This window comes from Lissotriton helveticus, chromosome 8 (assembly GCF_964261635.1).
Source record: "Lissotriton helveticus chromosome 8, aLisHel1.1, whole genome shotgun sequence".
NCBI classification, from domain to species: domain Eukaryota; kingdom Metazoa; phylum Chordata; class Amphibia; order Caudata; family Salamandridae; genus Lissotriton; species Lissotriton helveticus.
In genome coordinates this window covers 1,593,637,719-1,593,650,439 of record NC_136069.1, presented here as the reverse complement: position 1 = coordinate 1,593,650,439, position 12,721 = coordinate 1,593,637,719, and the positions used below count along the sequence as shown (strand labels likewise).

The window sequence follows — 12,721 nt, the reverse complement described above, 5'->3', positions numbered from 1 at the left end:
GGGTCGGTCGGAGATCCGGAGTGGATGGAGTTCATCATGCGGACGGTGTCATCGGTGCTGATTGGAGTCCAGGCGCGGAGGGTGGTGGTGGGCGGCGTTGCTGCGGTCGTTGTGTGCGATGGTTGAATGCTGAAGCTGTTGTGTATGTCCGCGATCTTGTTGTGGAAGTAGGAGGCGAGGGAGTTGCAGAGGTCTTGCGATGGGGTGATGTCGTTGTTTCCGGCGTTGGGGTTGGAGAGCTCTTTCAGGATGTTGAAGAGTTCCTTGCAGTTGTGTGCGTTGTTGTCCAGTCGGTCCTTGAATGCAGTTTTCTTGGTGGCGCGGATCAGTTGGTGGTGCTTCCGGGTGGCAAGCTTGAGGGTGGTCATGTTGTCTGGTGTTGGTTCCCTTCTCCAGACTTTCTCGAGGGCTCGGCAGTTCTTCTTGGAGCTCTTGAGTTCGTCGGTGAACCATGGGGCTTTCTTGCTGCCGGGTCTGCTGGGCGGGGTCCTCAGAGGGGCGAGTTCGTCCGCGCAGTTGCTGATCCACTTCGTGAGGTTGTCGGCGGCCTGGCTGGGGTTCGCTGAGCTGGCGGGAGGGTGCTGACTCAGGGAAGCGGCGAGCTGGTCGGCTGTGATCTTGTTCCAGCTTCTTCGGGCAACCTGTTGCTGGTGGTGGTGGGTCGTCGTTCTTCTGAAGGTGAAGTGGACGCAGCTGTGGTCCGTCCAGTGGAGTCCTGTGGCGTGGCTGAAGGCGATGTCTTTGCTGGATGAGAAGACGGCGTCGAGAGTGTGTCCGGCGAGGTGGGTGGGGGTGGTCACCAGCTGCTTGAGTCCCAGGTTTGCGAGGTTTTCCAGCAGGGTGGTGGTGTTGCGGTCGTCGTTGTTCTCCAGGTGGAAGTTGAGGTCCCCGAGGAGGATGTAGTCGGCTGAGGGGAGGGCGAGCGGGCTGATGAAGTCGGCGATGTCCTTGCTGAATTGTGTGCGTGGTCCCGGGGGTCTGTAGATGAGGGTGCCTCTGAGGGTGGTCTTGGGGTTGACGTGGATCTGGAAGTGCAGGTGTTCGGCGGGTGCAATGGTGTCGTCGGTGTTGGTCGTGATGCGGATGGTGTTCCTGTGAATGATGGCGATGCCTCCTCCTGTCTGGTTGACGCGGTCTCTCCGGATGATCTTGTAGCCGTCCGGGATGGCGATGGCGATGTCGGGCGCTGAGGAGGCGTTCATCCAGGTTTCCGTGAGGAAGGCGACGTCTGGGGCTGTGGTGTCGAGCAGGTTCCAGAGCTCGACGGCGTGTCTGTGGACGGAGCGGGTGTTGAGCAGGATGCACTTCAGGTGGGTGCTGCTGGAGTTCGGCTTGGTGGGTGCTGGTGCAGTGCAGGTCCGGGTGCAGGAGAACTTGCAGGACTGGCAGATGAAGGGTCCGTGGGTGCGTCTCGGGGTGGCTCGGTAGCATCCAGAGGTTCGGCCGGCGTTGAGTGTGTTGAGGGTGGCGGCGTCGTACGTCCGGCGGGTGGGCTGGGGTCTGCGGGGGCCAGGGGTCCTGGCGCTGGGCGCGGTCCAGGCACGGATGGGCGCAGACGGGCTTACCTTTGGCGCACCTTCGGCGCTCAATCGGTGCTCCCGCTGCGCGGTCGCTCTGGGGACGTCATAAGAAGGGAGCCGGTCGGGAGGGTCTGCGGGGAGGCGGGAGCTCGAGCCAATCGGCTGTCGGGGGGGCGGGGCCACGGGCTGGGGCGGCGGGAAAAGCTGGTGTGGGCTCAGCGGCCCTCGGGAGGCTGGGGCGGCGATAAAAGCTGGTGTGGGCTCGGCGGCCCTCGGGAGGCTGGGGCTGCGGCAGCAGGCACAGGAGCGTGGGGGTGACCAGGCCGTAGGTCAAAGCTGTCCAGCTAAGTCTCTAAGCTTTTCTTCCATCACTCAGTCAGTCATCTACTCTTCAGATTCAGACAGGCAACACCACCACCACACAGTACATAAATTAACAAGGAGGCACCAGATCAAGACCTCTTTCATTTCAAGTTTGGTCAATTGGAAATAGGGATCTATCTAACAATCTGAATTTGTCAGCAATTCATATTCTAGGAAAGATGAATGTAGAGGTAGATTTTCTCAGCAGATATTCAGAAGAGTCTTAAGATTGGGTTTTACACAACAATGTTCTGAAACAGGTTTTCCGAGAATAGGTAACTCTTTCTTTATATCTCTTCGCAATAAGAGAAAAACAAAAATCCAGAGACTTTGCAACCAGGTTCCCAGAAAAGAGATTTCTAGGGTATGCCCTTTCGATAGAATTACTCTACGCTTTTCTTCTAATTTCATTAACAGCAACTGTGATCCTCAAACTTTGCATATCAGCAAAGAAGATTATTTTAGTAGCTCCACATTGTCCTAGACAGTGGTAGTTCCCGGATTTATTACAGATATCAAAAGAGGTTACCATACAGACCAGATCTATTGACGAGACTACTGGGTCAAATTGACACCCAAACATTCTGTCATGGAATGTATCTGCTTGGCTCCTCAGATTAGACAGTATGGCCATTTAAATGTAACACTGACTTGCAGAGAAATCTTGAGACAAGCTGTGCGCCCGTCAACAAGCGCATGTTGTGCTTTTAAGTGGAAAAGATTCTTTATTTGCTGCCCACAAAAAGGACACAATCCTATTACATGTTAAGAAGACTTATTTCGTCCTTACCTACTACACTTAGCTCAATTTAAGTTACAGTTCACATTGATTAAAGTACATTTATTTCTGCACACAGAAAATCTCCAACCCAAGAATCTTTCTTCAAAATACCAGTTGTAAAAGACTTTTTGGGAGGCATGAAAATGGTATAGCCTCTGGTCCGTCGTCCCTCTCAACCGTGGGAGTTCAACACAGTACTCTATAAATTATTGGGTCCACCTTTTGAAACAATACATAAATCTACAATGGAGCATTTATTGTGAACAATAGAGTAGTTATTACTTCAGGTAGGTGAGTAAGTGAGTTACAAGCACTATTGATTGCTTATCCATTCACTGTTTTCCACTCTAACAGAGTACTGATGAGAACACATCTCTCTTTTCTCCCTAAGGTGGTTTCTGATTTTCATATCAATCAAACCATTACTATTCCCTCTTTTTCCCCATTCCTTCAACAGTGGCAGACAGATCTTTGCACTGTTTAGATGTTAGAAGGTTAATACGGTTCTACTTGAGCAAGACGTAGGATTTCAGAAAAGCATGTCAACTTTTAAAATTAATTGTTGACCATTAAGACAAGGATTTGCCACTTCTACGCATCTTTAGCTAGATGGCTAGTAAATTGCATTCTATTCTATTCACTGAGATTTATATTGCAAATGGCTACCCAACGAACCTCCCAACACTGATAATAATCTCCGCTACTGTACTTTTGCATGGCTAAGGATTAGACTAGAGTAGGTGTGTTTTCAGGTTTTTTCTAAAGTTAATTTCTGATTTATCCAGTCTAAGGTGTGTTAGGAAGGCATTTTAACAGCATAAGTGCCAGATTTGCAAAGGAACTCCTTCCACATCTTGGTCTTTTGATCCTTGGAACCAGTAACAGATTCTGACCTTCTTACCTCAATGTTCTCTATGGCCTGTAAGAGGCCAAAAGGTGCTGTATGAGGTGGGGGCCTTTTCTGTTGATGGCGTGGTGGACAAGCCAAAGGGTTTTCAACTGGATTCTGTTCTGTATTGGCAGCTAGTGCAAAGCCGCTGAAGCTGGTGATCTGTGCCTAGGGATTTTATAGAGAATCCGCTCAGCTGCGTTCTGTATCATCTTCACCTTCACCTTCAGTCGGTTGATGACACATCTCGGACTCCCTAAGAGAAAGGAGTTTCTGTAATTCAGGTGCCATAACCCTGTGAAGTGGGTGCAACTTATCAGTTTCCTAAGGGTGTGGAGAAGTCCAAAACAGCATGCCAATACTTTCTTGGCCTCGACCTCCATAGTTAGCCTATTGTCGAGCAAGACTTTCAAGCTTTTAACTTTTGGGGAGGGTGAGGGGAGCGGACCGAGCTCGCCCGGCCGATTGAGTTCCAATCAATGCATGAGATTGCTTCCTGCAACCAGGACCTCGGTTTTATCGCCATTCAATTTTAAGCTACTGGCAGACATCCAGTGAGTAACTTGTTTGAGGCGACGTTTAATTGATTGGAAGTTGTGTTAGATTCTGCTGTGAGTGTGATGACAATCTGAGTATCATGTGCATAAGAGACGAATGCTAATCTGTGAGCTTGCTCTATTTCTGCTAGTGGGCGTACATACAGATTGAAAAGTGTGGGACTTAAAGAGGATCTCTGTGGACTATATTTCAATGAGTATGTAGCAGTAATTGATGAGTCCTCCTGGACTTGGAAGCTTCAGTGCTCTTACAGGGCTGTGAGCCATTTGAACGTCTCAGACAATTCCTGCCTCTTCTAGCCTGTGGATTAATACAGGATGGGACACGGTGTCGAAGGCCACACTCATATCTAATAGGATTATCGCTGCTAAGACACCTTAGTCTTCCATTGCCGCTAGCAAAACAGTTTCTGTACAGCTGCCTGGCCTGAACCCTGTTGTGGGGTACAGAATGGTATGGGCTTCTAAAAAAGCGGACAGGTGTTTGTTTACATATTTCTCCAGATGGGACGGGATCGTAGACTGAAGGATAGCTGTCGATGGAGATGGCCTAACCGCGGTCGACTATGGAGATAACATCACTGCTGTCATCGGCGCACCTGCCATCATCGTCTTGACCGTCGACGTAGTAGGTGTCAGTGACGAAACCGTCGACGGAACGCCCACAGGAGCAGAGCCAGAGGTCGTAGACAGTGATTTCTTCGTCGACGGGCGTTTACTGTCAGTTGAAGAATCTCTGGGATGAGATAGAGGCATCGACGGAGGGGCAGAACCTGACTTCTGACGTGACGAGAAGGGACTAGACTGGCTCTTTTTACCTCCTTTCTCCTCAACTCTGTCCTTACTATGAGACCTGGACTTTTTGGGATCATTAAGAGATGAAGAAAATCCTTCTTTTCTCTTCTTGAATGAGGTATGGGGCTTCTCCTCAGCCTCCGAATTAGAGTTCTTTGCTGATTTCTTCCTTTGCAGCCAGAGAAGCAGCCTACCCTCACGGTCCTTCAGGGTTTTTGAGGAAAAAGTACGACAGTACTTGCATTCTTTGGGCTTATGCTCCGGGCAAAGACAGTAGAGGCATTCTTTATGTGGGTCCTCAGAATAAAGTCCGGACTTTCCACAAGTCTTAGAGGGCCTAAACAATCCTTTTTTAGACTTGGACATAATGAGGAGAAAATGGGTACTCACTCTCCTGACTGGTACCTCAGAAGAAAAATGAACACAGAGATCATTCTTTAGCTGGAGTTCAAAGGGCAGCAGTAGAGACACTGACTGAGCAGAGCTCAGGGAGACTCCCTAGCACATGGTGTGCGGTAAGAAATCTAAGGGTATGATGAGGGGAAGGAGATTCTATGGTCTAAGCTCTCATTGGCTGGAGTTTGGATGTTTTATAACAATGGTTATCGGTTACTAAAGTTAATGAATTCTTATGGGCGTTTCAATGTTAAGCTTTAATTTAATACTGCTATTTTACTGTTACCTTGGGACTCCCACCATGACGACGGGTAAGATTCAAGCATGTGAATCTATAAAAGACATCAATACTGGAGAACCACAGTGTACAGGTAAGTAACTTGTTTTTTTTTAAGAAGCGGTCAGGGGTCCATGCATGCCACACAACACTGAATTATTTTGCGTGTATGTTTTCAATGATGATTCCTACAATTCAAAGCCAGGACTACAAGTAATCTTTCACTTTTAGTGCTCTTTGTAATTCATGTGAAGGTAATGACTTAAGTAACTAGATTCATGATACCAGAGTACTCTTTCAAGCAACCCCTTGTGTAGTACAGTACCTTTTCCTGTATTATAATACAGAGGCACGTCAGTTTAAAAGAACCCGCACAGCATACTCTGAAAATAACAACTTTTGCCTAAGGTGATGCATCGTAATCAGAAATTTGGGTAGTACAAGGTTTCTGGTTTCCATTATTTAACATCTGTTGCCAGGCTTCTTAATGAGAGATTTTATAAACACCTGATCTTCTTTTGTATTTCAGTGACATCACTCAAGATGACCTGCAAGAGGCTGGCGTCAATGATCCTGCTCACAAGAAAATCATCTTGGACAACCTCAAGCTGCTCAAAAAATGATAGGAAGGACATGTCATTGTGATCTTTGAGAACTTCTTCTTTTTGTAGCTGAGCCTTTCATCTTTATTTACCTTTATCAGCAGCATGTTGACTGCCCACTCCCTTAAAGGAAAGAGAAGAGAGCAGAGATCAAGAGAAGATGGCCACTGGTGTCCACGTTTGGTGCAACATTAAAAACTTTTGATGGTGAAGAGTGACAGGCTTGGCTTGTCATTGGAGGATCAAGGAGACACCGGGGTGTAGGCTGAGCACCTCCATGTGCTGAAAAGGAATTACTGAAAAGGCTGTGCCTGTATTGTGAGTCGCCTTTGTCCCTTGGGGACAGGTCTAACCGTGTGCCCTTACTGTGATACAGGCTCAAGTGCCACAGCTTCCAGTACTAACCTTCATTTCAGACTGTACAACATATATCAGGGAAGCAGGTTAACCCTGACAAGAGATAAAGAAATGGTCAAGGGGCCTAGAAATTGATCTGGGTCATTTGTTTCAACAATGTGTATGTGGAAAAAGTTCCTTTGACTTTATTTATTGGAACCGAGAATAAGGGAACCAGAGAACTGTACAGGGATCAATGGTAAGGATGTGCTTGCCAAAATAGGTGTTTGTTACTGATTTAGAGCTACCATGGACCAAGGGAAGGCTGAATGAAGAGCCACATTTAGATCTTGGGAGAGGGTGTGAAGTTGACTTATCAGATGGTAATGCACCTTGGATCCTGTAACCAGCAACGCTCATGAGAGAAGCACATTTGGTCATACCCTTTGAGTATGTCACATTCTTCTGAAGTTTCAGAATGGAAAAATCAAAAGAGGGGGCGGGATGCTGTGTCATTTATCACAATCAAATCAATCTGTTGTAGTCATCTCAGAGAGATGGGACTTACTAGGGGAGCACTGCTCTTGTTTTGAATAATAGAGGATGATTGTAATTTTCAATTGATAAGTGCCTTTTAACAATTGCATGAAAACATGTTTCTCACAGTATGGGTCATGTTCACCTTACAGAGAAGACAGAAACTCCTGCAGTCTACTCGTCCAGTTGCATTCGATGATGTTCATCTTTTATACTGTAATTGACATCTCCACATGTAATTGCCTTTTCATAATCACGCAGGATGAAGTAGCCATCAATATTTCAAACCATTTGCGAGTTCCTTTCCTGAAAGCGGTTCAACAAAGAACCTCCACACTCTTCCTCTCCACCATGAATGGTGCAGCCATTGAAGTAGGAGGCAGCCGTCTTCAAGAAACTATTCGTTTGTACTGCACTATGACCTAACACTACCTGTGAGGACCGACAAATTGTTTACCAGTGTGGATCCGTAGTGCCTTCTCCAACAGACGAGATCACCCAGAGACACACGCATGAATGTTGTCACTGCCACTCATGCTTGGGGCTTCATGCTTGCACCAGATCACTTGCATCATCTTCAGACACTCTCACTTACAGCATAGGGTCAGTTTGTGCTCTGCTTCAGAAGCACAAAGGAAGAATTGTTGGTTTTTGCTGTTTCATCCCCTTGTTCCAAGCATTCATTCAGATAATTTTGACAATCCTCCTTAGTTCCAACTAGTACCAGAATAACTATTTATCCATCGAAGTTTAAAGGCAGGGAGATTCTTGTGGATGGGCAGAGCAGTTTTGCAATCTGTACCCACAAAGTGGCAGGTACTTTGAGGCTGCAGATATTTTTTCATTTGGCGAATACTGGCAGGACTGCTGTGCGATAAATATATATATTTACATATGTTTTATAATTTCATTAAATGTGGGCTAATAACGGTTTTAAAACAACCACCAATAAAACACATTTATTACTAAAGTAAAAAAGATGAAATAGCAGTTTATTACCATAGGAGAGACAAATTGACATGAGAAAAGAGACGTTTACTGTCTCACAGACTGCTTGTTACAATTACTTTACGGATAGAAAACCATATGGAACTGGTCTAATACTCCTGGGTGTCTTCAATGTGATTTAACTGCACTACATTAATTTAGCTCCTTGTCTCCCGGTGTTAGTTAAATACCATTTTGTAAATCAAATGCAAATGAAAAAATGTGACGGCATAACCCATATGAGGTGTATATTATGGTATTATGTTGAAGAAGAGGAGGGGCCTTCTCACCCGCTAAAAGCCTTGCCTTTTGTGAGCCACGGCCCATCCCTGCACACAACAATGAGGAGGGGCATCATCAGCCGCTAAAGACCTTGCCTCTTGTGAGCCACGGCCCATCCCTGCACACAACAATGAGGAGGGGCATCATCAGCCGCTAAAGGCCTTGCCTCTTGTGAGCCACGGCCCATCCCTGCACACAACAATGAGGAGGGGCATCATCAGCCGCTAAAGGCCTTGCCTCTTGTGAGTCACGGCCCCTCCCTGCACACAACAATGAGGAGGGGCATCATCAGCCACTAAAGGCCTTGCCTCTTGTGAGTCACGGCCCCTCCCTGCACACAACAATGAGGAGGGGCATCCTCAGCCGTTAAAGGCCTTGCCTCTTGTGAGTCATGGCCCCTCCCTGCACACAACAATGAGGAGGGGCATCATCAGCCGCTAAAGACCTTGCCTCTTGTGAGTCACGGCCCCTCCCTGCACACAACAATGAGGAGGGGCATCATCAGCCGCTAAAGGTCTTGCCTCTTGTGAGCCACGGCCCATCCCTGCACACAACAATGAGGAGGGGCATCATCAGCCGCTAAAGGCCTTGCCTCTTGTGAGTCACGGCCCCTCCCTGCACACAACAATGAGGAGGGGCATCATCAGCCGCTAAAGACCTTGCCTCTTGTGAGTCACGGCCCCTCCCTGCACACAACAATGAGGAGGGGCATCATCAGCCACTAAAGGTCTTGCCTCTTGTGAGTCACGGCCCCTCCCTGCACACAGCAAAGAGGAGGGGCATCATCAGCCGCTGAAGGCCTTGCCTCTTGTGAGTCACGGCCTCTCCCTGCACACAACAAAGAGGAGGGGCATCATCACCCGCTAAAGGCCTTGCCTCTTGTGAGTCACGGCCCCTCCCTGCACACAACAATGAGGAGGGGCATCATCACATGCTAAAGGCCTTGCCTCTTGTGAGTCACGGCCCCTCCCTGCACACAACAATGAGGAGGGGCATCATCAGCCGCTAAAGACCTTGCCTCTTGTGAGTCACGGCCCCTCCCTGCACACAACAATGAGGAGGGGCATCATCAGCCGCTAAAGGCCTTGCCTCATGTGAGTTACGGCCCCTCCCTACACACAACAATGAGGAGGGGCATCATCAGCCACTCAAGGCCTTGCCTCTTGTGAGTCACGGCCCCTCCCTGCACACAACAATGAGGAGGGGCATCCTCAGCCTTTAAAGGCCTTGCCTCTTGTGAGTCATGGCCCCTCCCTGCACACAACAATGAGGAGGGGCATACTCAGCCGCTAAAGGCCTTGCCTCTTGTGAGTCCCGGCCTCTCCCTGCACACAGCAATGAGGTGGGGCATCCTCAGCCGTTAAAGGCCTTGCCTCTTGTGAGTCACGGCCCCTCCCTGCACACAACAAAGAGGAGGGGCATCCTCAGCCGTTAAAGGCCTTGCCTCTTGTGAGTCACGGCCTCTCCCTGCACACAACAAAGAGGAGGGGCATCATCAGCCACTAAAGGCCTTGCCTCTTTTGAGCCACGGCCCCTCCCTGCACACAACAATGAGGAGGGGCATCATCAGCCGCTAAAGACCTTGCCTCTTGTGAGTCACGGCCCCTCCCTGCACACAACAATGAGGAGGGGCATCATCAGCCGCTAAAGGTCTTGCCTCTTGTGAGTCACGGCCCCTCCCTGCACACAACAATGAGGAGGGGCATCATCACATGCTAAAGGCCTTGCCTCTTTTGAGCCACGGCCCCTCCCTGCACACAACAATGAGGAGGGGCATCATCAGCCGCTAAAGACCTTGCCTCTTGTGAGTCACGGCCCCTCCCTGCACACAACAATGAGGAGGGGCATCCTCAGCCGTTAAAGGCCTTGCCTCTTGTGAGTCATGGCCCCTCCCTGCACACAACAATGAGGAGGGGCATACTCAGCCGCTAAAGGTCTTGCCTCTTGTGAGTTACGGCCCCTCCCTGCAAAGAACAATGAGGAGGGGCATCATCAGCCGCTAAAGGCCTTGCCTCTTGTGAGTTACGGCCCCTCCCTGCACACAGCAAAGAGGAGGGGCATCATCAGCCGCTAAAGACCTTGCCTCTTGTGAGTCACGGCCCCTCCCTGCACACAACAATGAGGAGGGGCATCATCAGCCGCTAAAGGCCTTGCCTCATGTGAGTTACGGCCCCTCCCTACACACAACAATGAGGAGGGGCATCATCAGCCACTCAAGGCCTTGCCTCTTGTGAGTCACGGCCCCTCCCTGCACACAACAATGAGGAGGGGCATCCTCAGCCGTTAAAGGCCTTGCCTCTTGTGAGTCATGGCCCCTCCCTGCACACAACAATGAGGAGGGGCATCATCAGCCGCTAAAGACCTTGCCTCTTGTGAGTCACGGCCCCTCCCTGCACACAACAATGAGGAGGGGCATCATCAGCCGCTAAAGGTCTTGCCTCTTGTGAGCCACGGCCCATCCCTGCACACAACAATGAGGAGGGGCATCATCAGCCGCTAAAGGCCTTGCCTCTTGTGAGTCACGGCCCCTCCCTGCACACAACAATGAGGAGGGGCATCATCAGCCGCTAAAGACCTTGCCTCTTGTGAGTCACGGCCCCTCCCTGCACACAACAATGAGGAGGGGCATCATCAGCCGCTAAAGGCCTTGCCTCATGTGAGTTACGGCCCCTCCCTACACACAACAATGAGGAGGGGCATCATCAGCCACTCAAGGCCTTGCCTCTTGTGAGTCACGGCCCCTCCCTGCACACAACAATGAGGAGGGGCATCCTCAGCCGTTAAAGGCCTTGCCTCTTGTGAGTCACGGCCCCTCCCTGCACACAACAATGAGGAGGGGCATCATCAGCCACTAAAGGTCTTGCCTCTTGTGAGTCACGGCCCCTCCCTGCACACAGCAAAGAGGAGGGGCATCATCAGCCGCTGAAGGCCTTGCCTCTTGTGAGTCACGGCCTCTCCCTGCACACAACAAAGAGGAGGGGCATCATCACCCGCTAAAGGCCTTGCCTCTTGTGAGTCACGGCCCCTCCCTGCACACAACAATGAGGAGGGGCATCATCACATGCTAAAGGCCTTGCCTCTTGTGAGTCACGGCCCCTCCCTGCACACAACAATGAGGAGGGGCATCATCAGCCGCTAAAGACCTTGCCTCATGTGAGTTACGGCCCCTCCCTACACACAACAATGAGGAGGGGCATCATCAGCCACTCAAGGCCTTGCCTCTTGTGAGTCACGGCCCCTCCCTGCACACAACAATGAGGAGGGGCATCCTCAGCCGTTAAAGGCCTTGCCTCTTGTGAGTCATGGCCCCTCCCTGCACACAACAATGAGGAGGGGCATACTCAGCCGCTAAAGGCCTTGCCTCTTGTGAGTCCCGGCCTCTCCCTGCACACAGCAATGAGGTGGGGCATCCTCAGCCGTTAAAGGCCTTGCCTCTTGAGAGTCACGGCCCCTCCCTGCACACAACAAAGAGGAGGGGCATCCTCAGCCGTTAAAGGCCTTGCCTCTTGTGAGTCACGGCCTCTCCCTGCACACAACAAAGAGGAGGGGCATCATCAGCCACTAAAGGCCTTGCCTCTTTTGAGCCACGGCCCCTCCCTGCACACAACAATGAGGAGGGGCATCATCAGCCGCTAAAGACCTTGCCTCTTGTGAGTCACGGCCCCTCCCTGCACACAACAATGAGGAGGGGCATCATCAGCCGCTAAAGGTCTTGCCTCTTGTGAGTCACGGCCCCTCCCTGCACACAACAATGAGGAGGGGCATCATCACATGCTAAAGGCCTTGCCTCTTTTGAGCCACGGCCCCTCCCTGCACACAACAATGAGGAGGGGCATCATCAGCCGCTAAAGACCTTGCCTCTTGTGAGTCACGGCCCCTCCCTGCACACAACAATGAGGAGGGGCATCCTCAGCCGTTAAAGGCCTTGCCTCTTGTGAGTCATGGCCCCTCCCTGCACACAACAATGAGGAGGGGCATACTCAGCCGCTAAAGGTCTTGCCTCTTGTGAGTTACGGCCCCTCCCTGCAAAGAACAATGAGGAGGGGCATCATCAGCCGCTAAAGGCCTTGCCTCTTGTGAGTTACGGCCCCTCCCTGCACACAGCAAAGAGGAGGGGCATCATCAGCCGCTAAAGGCCTTGCCTCTTGTGAGTCACGGCCCCTCCCTGCACACAACAATGAGGAGGGGCATCATCAGCCGCTAAAGGTCTTGCCTCTTGTGAGTCACGGCCCCTCCCTGCACACAACAATGAGGAGGGGCATCATCAGCCACTAAAGGTCTTGCCTCTTGTAAGTCACGGCCCCTCCCTACACATAACAATGATAATAAATAGCATATTGCACTCTGTGTGTGTGTTCACTGCTGTGAATGTAGTGGAACAAAACCCATATTGCACAGG

The 12,721-nt window shown here is 50.3% G+C and overlaps 1 protein-coding gene across 3 annotated transcripts in view; it reads left to right on the top strand.

The window, feature by feature from the left end:
- The window catches only part of INPPL1 (inositol polyphosphate phosphatase like 1), a 755,507-nt gene extending 747,476 nt beyond the window's left edge, over positions 1-8,031 (top strand). For all 3 annotated transcript variants that reach the window (XM_078658619.1, XM_078658620.1, XM_078658621.1), the window contains one exon: positions 6,108-8,031. In XM_078658619.1, coding sequence (XP_078514745.1) covers positions 6,108-6,201 — 94 coding nt within the window. In that variant the 3' untranslated portion in view covers positions 6,202-8,031. The remainder of the gene's footprint in view (positions 1-6,107) is intronic.
- The last annotated feature ends 4,690 nt before the right edge of the window (positions 8,032-12,721 follow it).